Source organism: Ochotona curzoniae, unplaced genomic scaffold (assembly GCF_017591425.1).
Source record: "Ochotona curzoniae isolate NIBS_2020 unplaced genomic scaffold, NIBS_Ocur_1.0 contig_908, whole genome shotgun sequence".
NCBI classification, from domain to species: Eukaryota; Metazoa; Chordata; class Mammalia; order Lagomorpha; family Ochotonidae; genus Ochotona; species Ochotona curzoniae.
In genome coordinates this window covers 37,198,711-37,217,134 of record NW_024466607.1, presented here as the reverse complement: position 1 = coordinate 37,217,134, position 18,424 = coordinate 37,198,711, and the positions used below count along the sequence as shown (strand labels likewise).

The 18,424-nt window shown below is 47.6% G+C and overlaps 1 protein-coding gene across 1 annotated transcript in view; it reads left to right on the top strand.

Moving 5' to 3' along the window:
• The window catches only part of CEP192 (centrosomal protein 192), a 101,273-nt gene extending 84,351 nt beyond the window's left edge, over nt 1–16,922 (top strand). The window contains exons 40-46 of the mRNA XM_040994861.1: nt 1,154–1,233; nt 2,044–2,139; nt 6,310–6,429; nt 7,151–7,272; nt 13,657–13,783; nt 14,249–14,307; nt 16,507–16,922. Of these exons, the coding sequence (XP_040850795.1) occupies nt 1,154–1,233; nt 2,044–2,139; nt 6,310–6,429; nt 7,151–7,272; nt 13,657–13,783; nt 14,249–14,307; nt 16,507–16,645 (743 nt within the window). The 3' untranslated portion in view covers nt 16,646–16,922. The remainder of the gene's footprint in view (nt 1–1,153; nt 1,234–2,043; nt 2,140–6,309; nt 6,430–7,150; nt 7,273–13,656; nt 13,784–14,248; nt 14,308–16,506) is intronic.
• The last annotated feature ends 1,502 nt before the right edge of the window (nt 16,923–18,424 follow it).

The window sequence follows — 18,424 nt, the reverse complement described above, 5'->3', positions numbered from 1 at the left end:
GCTGGAACCACGGCCCCCTTTAGTTGCCTTTGTTTATTTGAACTCTCTCGAAAGTGCCTTCTTACAGCCTCTGTGGTCCCAGTGCCCCTGCTTCTTCTCATGTTGCTGTACTGGTTCTCCTCTGGATTCACCTGTGTCTCCCCTTCTGGCCTGTGGATGATTGACGGCCATCTGTAACTCTGAATCCTGGTGTGCTCTCTGGCCTGGCCTGGAGCTCAGACAAGTGCATCCCAGAGCCTTCTGTTCCATGTGCTGGTGTGTCAGGTGTGATGTGCCAAAGCCTGCTTCACCTCTGGCCTCACCCACACTGCTAAGTGGCACCACCATCTGCCATCTGTTGTTTGATTCCACTTCTCTTTCCTACCTGCCCACCTAGTCCAACACTCAGGCCTCTGGAGCCCATCTTCAAGGCAGGTGGGCTCTTCACGACCCTATGGGCCTGCCTGCTTCACTGCCAGGCTGCTCTCGGTGGCTGGTGCTGGGCGCCCTGTGTGTCATTCTTCAGCCGCACCACTACAGCAGTGTGCCTCCTGGGCTCCCTTGTCCCCATGTCACTTACAGTTCCTTGTCTGCACCTCAGCCTGTAATTCCTTCAAAATGTCAGTTCTTTTTTTTTTTTTTTAAGATTTATTCATTTTTGTTACAAAGTCAGATATACAGAGAGGAGGAGAGACAGAGAGGAAGATCTTCCATCCGATGATTCACACCCCAAGTGAGCGCAACGGCCGATGCTATGCTGATCCGAAGCCGGGAACCAGGAACCTCTTCCCACATGGGTGCAGGGTCCAGAAGCTGTGGGCCATCCTTGACTGCTTTTCCAGGCCACAAGCAGGGAGCTGGATGGGAAGTGGAGCTGCCAGGGATTAGAACCGGCGCCCATATGGGATCCCGGGGCGTTCAAGGCGAGGACTTTAGCTGCTAGGCCACGCTGCCGGGCCCCAGTTCTTTTCTTGTTCAACCTTCAGTGTCTGTGCATCATGCTCAGAACAGAATCCAAAACAGAAGATCTGCCATGCCTGGCTGTTTCTGAAAGCACTGTTATCTCCCACAGGGACCTCTGTGCTACAGCGGTGGGTATGGCAGAGGTCTGGTGAGTGGCCCTCTGTTAGGCAGATGGCAATGAAGTGTGTGATTTTTTTTTTCTTCCTTTTAGAGAGCTGTGTGGAACTTGAGAACCATGGCCCCACAGACGTGAAGTGGCACCTGTCATCTTTCGCTCCACCTTATGTCAAGGTCGGTGATGGTTTCCTCCGGTATATCTGTTTTAGTGTTTAAACTTTAGCCAAGATGTTTAAGAGTTGGAGTGTGGGCATGGGCTGGTTTCACTGGGCTGCCTGCTCTTCCAGGTCATTTACTTGGTTTTCTGTGTAGGTGGGAGTGATCCCAGGTGATTCCGAAAGGCACATTAGACAATCTGCGTGAAATACGTACTGCTTCCTTTTCATTCTGACTCCTGGCTCTGATTTTTATCTGAAACAGCCTTATTTTGGAACAAGCTGTGTTTATTTTACTTGGAAGTATTTTTATTCACAAAGTGATGGGTTTGCATACCCACTTTCTTTCCACGTTCAGAGAACTGTGGTGCCTTCAGCCGCTGGGAGCTGGGACCTGTGGGGGCCTTGAGGCTCGCCCAGTGTTGTGGGAGTCCCTGCTGCTGGCACTGGCCTGAGCGGGCCTGGCAGTTGTATTGCTTACAAAACTCTGGCCTCTCTGCCTTGTTTTTGGTGTGAGAATAACAGTTTTGAAGCAGAATACTAATAAAATGTGGCAAAGGTGGTCGCTGGCTCTACCACAGGGACCTAAACAGATGGTGCTGCCTGGTGGGGAGGGGGAGGAGAGGGCACGGGGTGGAAATGTGCTTCCCAGTGTCCTCAGGGTCTGCAAGGAAGCGACAGCTGTTAGATGTTACGAGGAGCGTGGTCCAGGGAGGTCATAGCTGCGGTAGAGGGTAGCATGCTGGACTGCAGAGCTCAGCTGGGAGGCTGGGGCTTTATCTGTCACCTTGGATGTCTTGAGTGGATTGTTTAAATAATTTCTTTGCAGGGAGTTGATGAAAGTGGAGATGTTTTTAGAGCTACTTATACAGCATTCAGATGCTCTCCTATCTCTGGTGTACTGGAAAGCCATGGAATTCAAAAGGTGAGTTCCGACTTTTCTCCCCGCCTCCCCGGCCCCCAGAGGCAGTTGTTAAAAACACACTGTTAACCATCTGGTAATGCTTTATTGAGCTCCAGCCAATTACGTCTGTTTCACCTAGACCAGTGCTGCGCCTAGAGCCAGTCTTCCCACAAGACAAACAACCTGCCTCAGTATGAGGCCGCATACTCACCCTGCACTCAACCAAAAGTCTCCACACCACGCTTGGTGATGAAGGCCGCGTCTGTGCATGTGGCGTAGTTCATTGATCCAAATGAGCGTTTTGTCTACCAGGCAGACCTGGAAAAGCTTATCACTGCCAAAAGGCAACTCAATGCCTGTGGCCTCGTCGGTTGAATTATCTTTGTGGACAGACCCCTTCGGCACATAACCCTCTGAAGTCTGGATTCATCGTCAGGCCTGACATCCGCCGTGGGTGTCTGTACGTGACGCTCAGCATCCCTGGGCCTCACTACCATACTTTTTCAATCTAACTGTTGAAACTCATTTAAACTGTAGTACAGATGACATAGACCCACTTATTCAGACTTTCAGACTTCTAATAAGCTCCAGAGTATAGCTGATAAACTTGGACTGATTGTATACACAGTTTCTACATTTTTAGAAAGACACATACATAGTTCTACAAGTGTAGTTTATTCCATTTTCCAAACCATAGGAGAAGCAAAGCAGCACAATAGGACACATTGGTCCAGAACAGTTTGACGTAGCAGGAGGATTTGCAGAATAAGGAAGGCCTGCAGGAAAGGCACCCTAATCTGTAGGTTGAGAGACCAGATGTGTGGAGACAGTCCTGAACCCGACTCGACCCGTAGGCCCACACAGTCCCAGTCAGAACCCCCGCTGAATTGTTATTTTTGTTGTTGTTGCATGTTGAAATTGACAAGGTGATCCTATGATTCATTCAGGTACACAAGGGACCGAGGATAACCAAAACAATCTTGAAAGAGAACGAAGTAGACAAAGCAGTAGGGGTGGCAGTGTGGTATGGTGCTAAAGCCGTCTGCAGCAGCACTCGGATCCTATGTAGGAGCTGTTTGGTGTTCTGGCTGCTCAACTTCTGACCCAGCACCATGCTGATGTCCTGGAAAAAGCAGTAGAAAATGATCCAAGGGCTCGGGCCCCTGCTACTCATGTGGGACGCCTGGAGGAAACTCCAGGCTACTAGCCTCATCCTTGCTCTGCCCTCGCTGTTGCAGGCTGAGGAGTGAACCAGTGGATGAACAACGTCTTTCTCTGTCTCTCCCTCTTTAAATCTTTCTAAAAAAGAAAAAAGATAATGAAGTAGTAGAATCTAAACATCTCATTTAAAAATTATTATAAAGCTTTTGGATAAAAGCTTTATATGTATATGTATATATAACAATGGTGTTGACATAGGATAGATGCACAAGATACAACAGACATGGAATGATATTTAGTCACAGAATAAACTATCAAATGTATGACCAGTTGGTGATGGTGGTGATAGTGGTGGTTTGTTTTTTAAGAAGGACACCAAGACAGTTTAATAGGAAACAAATATTTTTCAAATAAATGGTACTGAGACAACTTAGATATTCATATGCAAAAGAATGAAGTGTGAACCCTTGCTTACTCAGGAAAAAAAAAACCCAGAAAATGGACCCTGCGTTGTAAGAGCAGAAAATTTTGAAACACACTAGAGGGTGAACTTAGCAGAAAAAACATGACCTTAGGCTAAGCATTGGGTTTTTTTTAGGTATGATACCAATATTTTCTTTTTTTTTTTTTTTTTAAGATTTATTTTTATTATTTTTTCATTGGAAAGGTGGATATACAGAGAGGAGAGACAGAGAGGAAGATCTTCCGTCCGATGATTCACTCCCCAAGTGAGCATTCAAAGTGAGGACTTTAACTGCTACACTAGGCCATGGGGCAGGCCCACTTCATTCCATTTTATGGCAAATATTTCATTGTATGGTTATACCACATTTTGTTGTATCTGTTCATTACGGAATTGAAGCTATCTCTTAAATTTTTTGGCTACTATAAAATAACATTGCTATGAAATGTTTGCGCAAGGTTTTATTTGAATAGCCACTACAAGCTTTTAGGTACACCCCCAGAAGTGGGATTGCTGGCTCATGCAGTAATTCTATACTTAGCTGAGGAACCGTCAAAGCTTTCTGCAGGAGCCACCCTATGTGGCATTCTCACCAGTAACACATAGGAGTCCCATGTCCATTCCAACAGTTAGTTTAAAAACAACAACAACAACAAAACATATAACTCAGTGTGTGTGAACTGACATCTCAACTAGTTTTGATCAGTTTCACTGATGACCAGTAATTCTCTTTCCATGTGCTCTCTGGCCACCTATATATCCTCTTTGGCAGAACCTACTTGAAAAACATTGGCTCCATTTAAAAACGGAGTCATCTTATTTTATTGTGCTATAAGAGTTTTTAGCATATTGTGGATACAAGTCCTTCGTCAAATCTTTGATTTCAAACCACTTTCTTCCATTGCGTGAGACAGCATTTTTTTGATTTTATGATGGTGTGCCTTGATGTACAAGTAATTTTAATTTTGATAACTGGCCTGTTTCTACTTTTGTGGCTTTGTAAGAAAATATTGGTATGGGGCCCGGCGCGGTGGCGCAAGTGGTTAAAGGTCCTCGCCTTGCACGCCCGGGATCCCATATGGGCGCCGGTTCTAATCCCAGCAGCCCCGCTTCCCTTCCAGCTCCCTGCCTGTGGCCTGGGAAAGCAGTCAGTCGAGGACGGCCCAAAGCTTTGGGAACCTGCACCCGCGTGGGAGACCCGGAAGAGGCTCCTGGCTTTGGATCGGCATAGCATCGGCCGTTGCGGTCACTTGGGGAGTGAATCATCAGACGGAAGATCTTCCTCTCTGTCTCTCCTCTCTGTATATCCGCCTTTCCAATGAAAAAATAATAAAAATAAATCTTAAAAAATAAATAAATAGATCTTCATACAAAACAAAAAAACGTAGACTCCGCACTGGTAAGTATTACCAAGTGCTATTTTTAAATACTGCAGTGTTTTCATTACTGAGCTTTTAAACAGATTGTACAAATGCAGATCATGTATATGTGACCAGGGCAGCCGCCCTCGCCGGCATTCTCACGTTAACCGTAACGTGAGTTGGGTTTGTGTCTGGGAAGCTCCTCTTGTTCTGCCCGTTACCACCCGCCCTCCTCCATAATCACTCTGCACAGCTTCCTCTTCCTGTGTGGCTGTTGAGGGGTCTCGCCATTGGCACGACCGAATGGACTGCCTTCCTGCGGTGGGACCCTCCTCATGCAGACCCTGTGCCTGGCCGCTCCAGTATGCTCTAGTACATTTTGACAGTATCTTTCTTTCCTTTTCTGGTTTGGTTTTTTTTTTTTTTAAGATTTATTTATTTTTATTGTAAAGGCAGACGTACAGAGAGGAGGAGAGACAGAGAGGAAGATCTTCTGTCCGATGATTCACTCCCAAGTGAGCGCAACGGCCGGTGCTGCACCAATTCAAAGCCAGGACCCAGGAGCTCTTCTGGGTCTCCCACATGAGTGCAGGTTCCCAAGGCCCTCCTGGGCCATCCTCGACTGTTTTCTCAGACCATAAGCAGGGAGCAGGATGGGAAGCTGGGACCGCTGGGATTAGAACCAGCGCCCATATGGGATCCTGGTGCGTGCAAGGTGAGGACTTTAGCCACTAGGCTGCCGCACCAGGCCTTGACAGTTTCTTTTGCCTCCAAAAATAATCTGCTTTTCATTTTGAAGAATGTAGTTTATAAAGTCATAAAAATGTACTTTGTGGGCCTGGCGTGATAGCCTAGTGGCTAAATCCTTACCTTGCATCTGTTGGGATCCCGTATGAACTCAGCTCCGGTCATTGCGGTCCCTTGGGGAGTGAACCAGTGAACAGGTTTTTTTTTTTTTTTGTCTTCTTTCTGTATATCTCTACCTTTGCCATAAAAAAAAAAATGATAAATCTTTGAAAAATGTACTTTGGATTTAGTATAGTAGCAAATGCATGGAAACATTCAAATTGTTTTTCATTTAGTACGAAAGCCAGCCAATGATCACTAGTTGTTCCAGTTTTTTTCATGCCGAAGCTTTGGATTGGTGAGCCGACTGCATGCGTGAGATGCTCAGTGTCTGAATTTCTCCTGCCCTGTGTTTCACAGGTCTCTGTCACGTTTTTGCCCAGGGATAGAGGGTGTTATGCCCAGTTTTGGGATGTTGAATGTCACCCTGTTAAAGAGCCCCACATGAGCCACACGTTGAGATTTCAGCTCTCTGGACAAGTGAGTATTGCTTGGGGTGTAAGTAAATTATTGTGCCTATTAAAAAGACCAGGAGGAGGTTGGCATGGTGGCATAGAAGGGTGATCCTCTGCTTATGGTGCTGGCATTCCATGTGGGTACCGGTTCTAGTCCCTGCTGCTCCACTTCAGATCCAGCTTCCTGCTGATGACTGCGGAATACAGCAGCGTATGGCCCAAAGCCTTGGGTCCCTGTGCCCGAGTGGGAAACCCCAAGGAAACTCCCGACTCCCGACTTCAGATCAGCTCTGCCTGTTGTGCTCATTTAGGGAGTGACTCGCAGATGGAAGATGTCTCTATCTTTATAACTCTTTCAAGTGAAATAAATCAATCTTTAAAGACAAAAAAGAAAAAGAATATTGGGAGAATTAAAAAATATTTACTGAAAATGCAAAATATTCCCCTGTGTTCTTTTACTAATTTCATTGCATAACCCAATTGGACCTTTTTTGTCTCTTAATTTGTATGTTTGAGATCTGTTTGCGCTAGTGTTCTTGCGACACACAAACCTGTTTGATGTTCTGTATACGATATTTCAAGAGATCAGACAGTATGCAGAAGAAGTATGGCTTGCAATTTATGGGACTTGGAAAGCTGAAATTTCCTTTAAAAAAATTTTTAAAAGAAATGATAGAATTAAAATAGGTAAAAAGTTGATGTTCGTTTTTCCTACTCCAGTGTGGTCATTTTTTTTTTCAATGCAGAGCACCAGAGCAGAAAACGTGTCTGAAAATGCGTGTGCTTCTGCGGATACTCTGGTTAAAATCGACGCCGTGCCTACACCCCGAAGACGGGCTCAGTCGGTGACGTCTGCTCTCCTTCCTGGGTACGCGCTTTGATTGAATGAATCCTTCCCCTGCTTCTGGAGGTGTAGTCACAGACGCTGAAATGCTCAGGGGGGCAGCCTGTGCGCACACTTCACTGACACCCCAGGACTCTGTGTCTGGGGGGCAGCCTGTGAGTGCACTTCACTGACACCCCAGGACTCTGTGTTTGGGGGGGCATCCTGTGCGTGCACTTCGCTGACACCCCAGGACTCTGTGTCTGGGGGGGCAGCCTGTAAGTGCACTTCGCTGATACCCCAGGACTCTGGGGGGCAGCCTGTGAGTGCACTCAGTGACACCCCAGGACTCTGTGTTTGGGGGGCAGCCTGTGCGCACACTTCACTGACACCCCAGGACTCTGTGTCTGGGGGGGCAGTCTGTGACACCCCAGGACTCTGTGTGTGGGGGGCAGCCTGTGAGTGCACTCAGTGACACCCCAGGACTCTGTGTTTGGGGGGCATCCTGTGCGTGCACTTCACTGACACCCCAGGATTCTGTGTGTGGAGGGCAGCCTGTGAATGCACTTCACTGACACCCCGGGATCTCCTGTGTCCCTGTGCAGTCCAGACTTGTTCTCTGATGTCTTAGGTCAGTTTGCTTGACTTTTTTTTTTTTTTTTTCTTGAATTTTCTTTTTTTTTTCTTTTTTTGAAAGTGGGTAATATCATTGTTTCCACACTAATATAATCATTTTGCCATGTATCTAGGGTTAGGGGAGTAACAAAGGGGAAAGCCCCACCCTACCTCCCACCCATCCCCGATCCCCAACATGAGGCGCGCTCCAAGGGTCCTGCTCATACAGTTTTGATAGTTCATCAGTTCTGGATTGCTGCCAATCTCTCCGTCCCAACCGTAATGAAACCTATTCAGAGTCTACTGGCTGACAGTCTCTTGATGGTTGGGGTTCCAAGATCAGCAGTTCAGTTCGAGAAATATCCAAAGAAACTTCATCTGAGTTGATCCCAGATCTGATTCTTGAGTGAGTTTGCTAGTACAGACTCCAACACTGTTGTCACACCAATTAGCTTATGCATATGCTGGTCGTTGCGATTGCTGGGTCCGTTCGGCTTCCAGCCCTGTCTTCCTTGTGAACCAATGGGTGTTGTAGTCCAGCTCGATTCTACCCACTTCATACTCGGTCTTCATGCAAACCAGTTGGAGCTACAGCCTAGTTGGGGCGACTCCCCAAAACCCCTACCAGTTCTGCCCCCTACCCTGGTTCCCATGCTTGCCAGTATGCACTGCAGGCTTGTCCAGTCTGTCCCACATCCCAATTAGCTCTCGCACACGTCAATGGACATTGAAGCCTGGTTCAACCCAACCAACCTATTATCCAGCCCATACACCCACTGGCAGGTGCCTTTCTGTCAAGCCACCCCTGCTCCTAGCCTGGGTTTCATGCTGTCCAGTGAGGGTGGTAACCCTGAGGGAGGTGCCCACTATTTCCCTACTAGGCCACACCCACTCCCAGAGTATGCAGTCTCCAGGTAGTTTTGGCATTTGACTTGTCAGAATTGGCTCCTAGTACCAGCCTCTGCCAGTTAACGCTGTGGCTAAGCCCAAACACCCCTCAACCCACTCTAATTTTAACTTGCACCAGTCAGAACAGTCAGCTCACCGTGAGGCCCACAGGTGCTATAGCCCTGCCTAGTCTGAACTGCCCCCATCCGCATTCACACTTTCCAATGGAAGTAGTTATCCAGCAGGGGTGCCCACGTTCCCCTGTTGGCTTTGCCTCCTCCCTGATTGTCACATGTGCTGTTTGTGTGCTGCAGCCACATCTGGTACGGCTCATCTCACCTTGGCATTACTTGTTGTGTACTGGTATGTGTTGCAACCGAACCTGGCTCGGCCCACACTCTGTTCTGGTGCTCGGATTCACCAGAAGGTAATGTGAACAGATTCAGGCTGGTCTGCCCCCAACCCATGCCATGTGTATGCCAGTGGGATAATTTTCATTGCCTGTTCTGGGTTGTTCCCTATTGTGCTTCTTGCGCTTACCTGCATGGGACTGTGTCCTGCCAGAGAAGTTGCCCAGGCTCCTCCACCAGAACCTCTCCCAATGCCAGTTTTCGCGCATACCAGTGGGTCCATGAGCCGGCACTACTCAGTTCGCCTGCTATCCTAGGAGGAACAGTGGCTTTTCCTGCCTGGCCTCCGACCCAAGCTGGTTCTTGTTGTTGGATATTTCAACCCATCCATGGCTCTTCCATACCCCTACCCAGCTCACACATGGTTCAGTAAGGGCTGAGACCTAACCTAGTCTGTCACACAACCCTCCCTGGTCCTCCAGAGCACCAGATGGTGTTGGAATTTGGCCTGGCTTGGTGCTTCCCATCCCAGTCCACAATTGTGCCAAGTGAGATTACGATCGTATCCTGATCAGAATGTAGCCTCAGTTCCAGCCCATGCGCTCCTTGGTGGGAAACTCAACCCAGCTAGGGTGTCCCGTTATTTCCCCAACCGGGCCTCTGCCCTGCCATAGAGCAGGTGTAGGCCGGTGGTTGTTCTGTCTCCGCTTGGCAGAGCCCCTCACTTGTCCTGGCCCCTTGGATGCTGTGGCTTAGTGCCTCTGCCTCACACAGATCAGTATGTGCAAGGACCTACCTGGCATGAGCTGTGCTCCAACCTGATTTCTGTTGTTACTTGTGAGTTAAGGTTTGTTCAGCCCTGCCCATTCTGCCCCCTTCCAGTGGCAGCCCGGCCCACCCCACATCTTGTTTAAAGATGCACATTTGGGTGCTGCTGCCTTGACCTACCCTGACTGTTGTGGATTCCTTTACCCATGAGTGATGGCAGATGGCGTGGTCACACCTAGCTTAGACCATTGCAACCCCAGCTTGGGAACTAACCCGGGGGACTTGTATTCCAAAGGGTTGGGCCCACACAACCCCACAGAGCCTACCCCCAGCCCAAGTTCTCTTGTGTGCTGGAGAGTGTCTTGATCCTGCCAAATGTGACCACTCCACACCTCCAACACTCAGTCGGGCAATGGTACCCAACACTGCCAAAGAGGCCCCCATCCATAGCTTCGGTGTGGGCTAGTATGTGGTGATCAGTGATGTTCTATACTAATATCCCATCTCTGTATTCATAATTGAGCTGTTGCATCTGTCTTACTAAAATTATCTTCTGGACACTTCCCCCAAACCATTAGGTCTTGGTCCCCTTGCCTGCTTAAATCTTTCATGACCCTGTCACTGAGAATACCCGAAAATTCACTTTGCACCTACACTCAACCTAGTCTTAGTCATGAGTGACCCCAGGCAGCAACTACATATCTTGAAAACCCCAGAGTTTGCCCTTCCGGGCGGCCAGCAGGCAATGCCTGGCACCATGTGGTGCACTGGCCGCCCTGGGGGAGGCCGAGGACTCGTTCACTGCCTTGTGGCAGTGTCTTTGGCGTGAGTCCCCCGCATTGGGTCCGACCCGGCAGGGGCACCCCCCACAGTAGCCACACTGCAAGGAGCGTCAGTTGCCCCAGAGCCCAAGGACCGAACTCCTCCCAAACTCCCCCAGCCGCATGGTCTTAGCAGCTGGGCGGAGCTAGGAATTTCCACCCAGTTCCCAAGTTCCCTCATGGCGGACTTACCCTGAGGGAAGAGCTCTCTTGGGTCCTGGGGGAGGCCGAGGACTCGTTCACTGCCTTGTGGCAGTGTCTTTGGCGTGAGTCCCCCCGCATTGGGTCCGACCCGGCAGGGGCACCCCCCACAGTAGCCACACTGCAAGGAGCGTCAGTTGCCCCAGAGCCCAAGGACCGAACTCCTCCCAAACTCCCCCAGCCGCATGGTCTTAGCAGCTGGGCAGAGCTAGGAATTTCCACCCAGTTCCCAAGTTCCCTCATGGCGGACTTACCCTGAGGGAAGAGCTCTCTTGGGTCCTGGGGGAGGCCGAGGACTCGTTCACTGCCTTGTGGCAGTGTCTTTGGCGTGAGTCCCCCGCATTGGGTCCGACCCGGCAGGGGCACCCCCCACAGTAGCCACACTGCAAGGAGCGTCAGTTGCCCCAGAGCCCAAGGACCGAACTCCTCCAGTTTGCTTGACTTTAATGTACTTTATGTATTCTTTGTGGCTGCCTTCCTTGAGCACAATTTCTTCGGCATCCATGTGTATTACTGAATGCATCTGTAGTTTCATTCTGTATGAACATGTCACTTTTTGTTCTCCTAGTTACCGATGTGCATCTTATAATTTGAGGCCAGTCTGAAAGTGGTATGGGTGTAATTATTGGTGCATTTCTGAGGACAAATATTTTCATTTCTTGTTGGATCAATCACAGGATAAACGCGTTTAAGATAAGCTGCGCAGTAGTTTTTGGAAAGTAATTGTTGTTTGTTCCTACCTTCAGTGTGTGAAAATAGATTATTAGGAACTAAAATGTATGTGCTGAGCATTGTGGCACAGTGGACCAATCCACCCCTTGGAATGTCACATCTCATGTTAGCATGATAGTTCAAGTCCCTGCTCCTCTGCTTCTGACTCAGCTCCCTGCCAGTGTGCCGGCGAAGCAGCAAGCCTGGTGCGGGTACTGGGGTTCCTGCGGCCACGTTGGGTATCTGGATGGAGTTCCTTGCTCCTGACCTCAGAGGGAGCCAGCAGATAGAAGATCTCTCTGTCTTTGTCCACCCCTCCAATCACTCTGCCTTTCAAACAAATATTTTACAAATATAATTAAAGATATGAATTTTAATTATGCATTTATCTTTTAAAACTTTATACATTTTTTTGAAGACTTATTTATTTTTATTGGAAAGGTAGATTTACAGAGAAGGAGAGAGAGGAAAAAAGATCTTCCATCTGCTGGTTCACTCCCCAAATGGTCAAAATGGCCAGAGCTCCACCAATCCGAAGCCAGACACCAGGAGCTTCTTCCAGGTCTCCCACACGGGTGCAGGGTCCCAAGGCTTTGGTCCATCCTCTGCTGCTTTCCCAGGCCACAAGCAGGGAAAGTGGCTGGGAAGTGGAGCAGCCAGGATACAAACCAGTGCCCACATGGGATCCTGGTGGATCCAAGGCAAGGATCTAGCCACCAAGCTATCACACTGGGCCCTAAAGTATAAATCTTATAAATCTTATAAAGCTTTTACAGCTTTAATGAAAATACTTATCCCATCCAATGAAAATGTTTCTAGTAATCCTAATTAGCATTTAGGTCTAATTTAATTCTAGAAGAAATCACTTGGGGACAAAATACTCATACATGCCGAATACTTGTTGAATTTAAGATAAATTTTGTCTCTCGTTTTCTCATAGTAGCAAATAACACATTTTGGAAACGGTGATAACCCTTGAAAGAGTATGCTGTGCCCACAGTCCTCTCCATGCCAGCCTTCACCCACTGAGGCTCAGCCGGGTTAGGTATACAGGCCTGCCCTGGCCCTGCTTCTGCGGCCTCCCTTGGAGGAGGAGCCTCGTGAGTCCAGGCGTCGCATTGTAGGGTAGGAAATGAGAAATGTGGCAAACCATGGCAGGGGCAGCTTGGTGTGCGACAGGTGGGAAACACTTCCCTGGCCCTGTTGAGGAGGGTGAGTGGGAATGGCCGTGCGAGGTTTCCAGCAGCAACAAGACTGGGCAGTGGAGATTGTTGGCTCCTGTGGAGCCACATGATGCCCAGAGAGGTTCCGAGCGCAGCTGGAGCCTGGCGCAGTGTGAGGGGAGGTCGCACAAGGATGTGGTCAGATGGGAGGATTGTACCTTCTGCTTAGTATGGACTGACTAGAGATGGGGGAGACTAGATAATGATTACAGGAGTCAGCATCTGTGTTTTCCGTTGTCCAGGAGTAAAACCATCTTAAGAATTATGAAGACAGTGACAGACTTGGAACCTGAGAGAGATCAGGATTTCATGGCAGCTCCCAGCTAATGGCTCTCCAAGACAGGATGGCGAAGAAATGATTGTGTCATGAGTGAATAGTGGAGGTAGAGGAGGGTTTCCTGGCAGAGTGCCCGGGAATGGTTAGGCCACGGGGAGGCCAACCCTTGGAGAGCAGGGACAGACAGTGGGAGCGGGGATGAGACTTCCAGGTGGGCGTGGCTGTAGAAAGGAGCATGGGGGACCCAGAGAGGCCGTTGAAGTTTCTGTCTTCACTAGATGTTGCTAACAGGCTTGCAAAGGAGCTAACAGCGTGGAGCAGCCCAGAACCTCAGTGTGGGGGAGTCCAGGTGAAATGAAGGAGGGTAGACTGTATCAGAGGCAGGAGGCAGGGAGAGGCGCCTCACCCCTCCTTCTGTGCACGAGTGGCCCTGCAGTGGACAAGGGGCCGTGACGGAACTATTTCTTTAAGATAAATTGTGAGACAAAACACAGATTGCAGCAATACTGCATCATTTAACATGTAAAAGCACTTTACATTTAAATGGTTAACCTTTACCCCTATTGCCTGAGCAGGCAGCCTGATACGACCCACCGTGGGGTCTATGCCCCAGAAGACGCGTATGAATTTCTGCCAACCAGAGTTGGAGAATCAAGAACAATAAAAGTCAATTTACGAAATAATTCTTTTATTACACACTCGGTAAGTTGGAAACAAAAATGTGGGTTTTGGGAAAAATCGGCACAATCAGTTGGTATTGCTGTGTAACCTTTGGTACACAGAAGTGTTGTCTAGTTTAAGTTGTAATAATGTGTTAATTTTCAAGTGCTCTAATACTGTTTTTGACAACAAACTCATTAAAAGTTCATGATCTTGTGCCTGAAACATTTTTCATACATGTTTTTGAACTTTTTTCCTCTCCATTTTCTGAACTTTTAGACATATTTCCAGATAATGCTTACTTTAGTCAAAATCAGAACGAATTTATGTTAAAAATCCCTTTAATGTATTTTCCTTACGTGAGCGATTGTTCTTACTTAGTTTTGTGACTGTATTTAAATTTATAAAAATATGTGTAAAGAAATGCATGTAGTATTTTTTTTTTGTTTTACATATTACTGTGTCCAGTTTGCGTGGCTTCATAAAGTATTTCTTGTTAAATTCCAGCTGAAGTTTTTAAGTCCCAGAGACCCATTCTACATCAAACATTCCAAATATTCTTTGAGGTGAGTTTACTGTCAATGTTATCATCCGTGGGCAGGATTGATCTCTTGGGAGTGTGAGCTGGGAGTCTGCTCTGTTGCATGCGACAGCCTTCCCCCGTTGTTCACATCCTTAGCTTCTGTAAGCCTGGGCATTCTGGCCAGTCACCAAGGAGGTTAAGGAGTCTGCGGGAAATAGTCCCTGTGCATCCGGAGTGGCTCTGACAGGGTCCTCCCCTGGTGTTTGCACCTAGCGTGTGATTTTTTTCAGACACATCAATTATCTAGTGACTAACTTCTAGAATAACCCCTACATCCCATGTTATTTTCCCTGGAATGTTAATAATGAGCATTTAATTTTTTCACTAATGGAGACGAAAACTTTGCCACGTTCATTGGAAAAATTTTGTTGTTTTTCGCAGTCGGTAGTCTTAAAAAAACCATGTATTGTTCATATGGGTCTGTTTTTTTATCCTTGCTAATTTCCTCTTTGTGATGAACGCTTAGTTTGAAATCTTAAGCTGGGTTGTTACTGTTACTTAGAATTTGACAGTGGGATTCTGTTGGGCTGCACGCTGAAGATTTTTAACTTCATTTTTGATCATTTAAACCCTTTAATGACTGTAAGATCTGACACGTTAGCATTAGGAGACTAGCCTAGAAACATGGTCTAGTCTGAAAATTTGGACTGCTCTGCAAACTGCTAATGACTGACGCATAGCTTCTCTGGAGGCTGGGAAGTTGCCCTGATGGAGAGCCTTCTGTCTCCTCCTGCTGCTGGGGACTGTCGAGCACATCGCCGGAGGACACGACCTCCTTTTGTTCCCAGGAGACTGACCGAAAGGCACGGAGTGTAAATTCAACAAGGAGTTTCTCTAGAAACCTGTCGTCCCTTTAGCCTCCCTGAGCCTCGTTTTCCCTGTGTCTGAAGTGGAGGTGCTGCTGGTGCTGACAGCTGGGACTCCTGGGGGGCGTGCGAGATGTGCGCCGTCTGATGTTCTGATATCCAGACGTGGTAGCAGATCCTGACGCTCGCCGTCTTCCTGAGCTCCCGGGAGGCTGGTCTGCATTGCCGGTTTCCTCAGCACTGTAGATTGTGGCAGAAATCCGTGTCATATCAGTGCTTCTTGTTTTAGTCCCTTTAATAACAGCTGTGTAGAAAGGAAATTACCGACTTTGAAAAACAACGAAATCAGATTTTCTGACTAATGTGGTCCCAGTTCTAGTTTGACAGTAGTCAGTGGCTCTCTCCAGTGGGTGCGGGATTCCACATGATTGAGACTCACTGATGATGTCACATGGGCAGCACGCAAAGTGTATGTGGTCTCATGCACCGTAGCAATCAAGTTATTTTGTCTTTCTGAACAAAATAAAGCCCCCATTGGGTATTTTGGTGCAGTGGGTTAAACTACTACTTGGATGCCTGTGTCCTAAATTAGAGCGTTGGTTCAAATCCCAGCTGCTACTCTTTCAGTCCAGCTTCTCTCGTGGGAAAGCAGCAGACGGTGACCCTGGTATCTGAGTACTGGTCACCTGTGTCCGAGACAGGATGGAGTTACTGCTTCTGGCTCAGCCCCAGCTGCTGCAGGCATTGGAAAAATGAACCAGAAGACGAAAGATAATATTCTGTCTCTCCTCCCTCCTCTCCGTCTCTGCCTCTCTGCTTTATGACACAATCAGGATTTTTTAAGCCTCCAAGATAGATTTTTTTTTTTTAACAAGGCAGTCATTAATTGACTCTATATAATCTGAATGTAAAAATTCAGGAAGATTTTCAAGGAAAGTTTTCTGAATTTTCAAGAAAAACATCGTTAATGACAGAAATGCAACATGTGTTAATGTTCTTTGCTGTGGAGCAAATGAAGTGGGGATATTTGGAGCATTCTAAAACCTTCTGTCATATACATGCCACCTGCTTTTTGCAGATAAAATACAGTTCTCTGTGTGAAGGGGGGTGAGCCTCTTATTTCCCTTTTTCTGTTTTTATTAGATAGCAAGAAATATATGTGTATACATATATGTGTATATATATACATTAATCAGATGTTAGGTTTTTCTCCCCTTGGTGCCACTTCTTACTAAAGAATGCCATCAAAGACGTAGAAATAAATGTGAGCAGCCCACTAGCAGGCCGGTACCCTCGTCTAACCCTGTGCCAGCCACTGAGCAGACTGGGCGTCGCTTGCTGCTGCCGTGTCACCTGCCGCCTTCTCTCTGTTTCAGAGCCCGGCATTACATCCACATCCCTGTGCACTTCAAGCCAAAGTCGGCAGGCAAGTTTAAAGGGCTGCTCGTCATCCAGACAGACGAAGGCAGGAGCATTGCCGTTCAGCTGTTCGGTGAAGCCCTTGGAAAAGATTAACCAGAATACACTTTGTGGAAAGTCAATTTTGCAACTTATGTTTTGGTAACTTTCATTTTTCTACACTACAGTGATGCTGTTGTATTTATTTTGTATGATAAATTGGCTGATTTGTTTTGTTTTGAGAATCTAATACTGAAAACCTAATATATCATGTAATTAGTCTAAGTAATTAACTTTTACAGGAAAGAATTATATTTTTGCATTATGATATTGTGAATAAATATTGTATATATGTTTTAATGCAGTATATCCAGAAATAAACTTTATTTTCCACTGCACTTATCTGTTTTTATGTGATGTCATAGAAAAGTTAGAATATCACCTATGACGTTATTTTCCGTCTTGCTAGTTAGATGCAAGCTGTTCTGTGGGGTTTTCCCTCCATGACGTTTTCCTTTACTTCGAGAAATTCTCCGTAGCTGGTCACGTCGAGTGAAAGGACAGCTTTGTCAGTTTTTCTCCAGGGCAAGTCTTCATATCCTGTGCAGAAGCTAGGAAGAGACCCATAGGTCTTTGAACGTTGCTGTTTTTTTTCATTCGAGCTGGACAGAACTTTGCACCTGAGTCCAACAGAGAAGGGTCCTGTGCCAGTCAGTGAAAGAGAGGGACATGGCTGAGGAGAGAGGGGAGTGGCCTGCAGGGGGCGTGAAGCCACGGCAAGACATGAGCTAAAGACAGCCTAGGGTTCCAGGCAGAGAAGCCCTCCACAGAGCAGGGCACGGCGAGCAGTTGCTTCCTTGACATGAGTGGTGAGCCTTGGGAGAGTTTTCTGAGCCCATGGCCTTCTCGCAGGAAGCGGTGCCATCCCAGGTTCTGAGCACTGTGCAGTGGCTAGTGGCTTCTGGGGATCGTGCTTGCCTCATCAACTGTACCTCTGGGAGCCGTGTCCCTCTGCCATTCCTTCCTCCCACCTCCCCACCCCCCGGGCATTTCTAGTTCACCTCTTCCGAGTTCCAGACCCTGTCCAGCTGCTCATGGCCATGTGGTTGTAGAGTAGGCACCTCTCGACTCCTGTCTGCCTCCAACTTCCATCTGGATTTCCTTGCCTCAGTAGATGTCACTTACCAGTACCCTAAATTTTGGTATCTTTTAAACCATCACCCCATATCAATTTTCTCGAAAATGTATCAAGAACAAATCCCACAGCCTAGACCTCGGTAATCTCTCTGTGTTACCCCGCTGCTTGCTCTGAGCTATGGGATGCCTCTCCACTCATCGGTGGAGGTTCATCTTTAATACCCGTGCTCCCTGCTCGTGCATCAGTAGAATTACCTTGACTGTTCTGAAGCCCAGACTCCTCCCTGCACAGGGAAATCTTACATCTTCTGGCCTTGGCTGCCATCTGACCACCTCCCACCCCTGACCACCAGCCAGCCCCTCACTCCTCACATCACACTAGCTTATTTGCACTCAGTCCTCCTCTTCCCCTGATGCCGCTGTGTGTTTGTGGTTGCTGGGTGACAGTCTCCCTCCTGTAGAATGTGAGCTGAGAGGCCACAGTTCTGGCCCTGCATGCCCTTCAGGCATTCTTACATCTGGATGTGCCTCCCATGCATAGGGATTGCTACCATTTCTTAATGCACGCCTGCCCCATAGGGTTCTCCGTCTGCTGCCCCAGCTGTCAACCTCTCCCCATTCCCCATAAATACAGAAAGCCCTTGGATCATGATTCTGGAGCTTCAAATTCAAGATCAGGTGGGCGCATTGCTTTGACATCTGTATAGAGGGCAACAGATGGCAGTGGCAAATTGTGTGCAAGAAAGATCAAATGGTCAG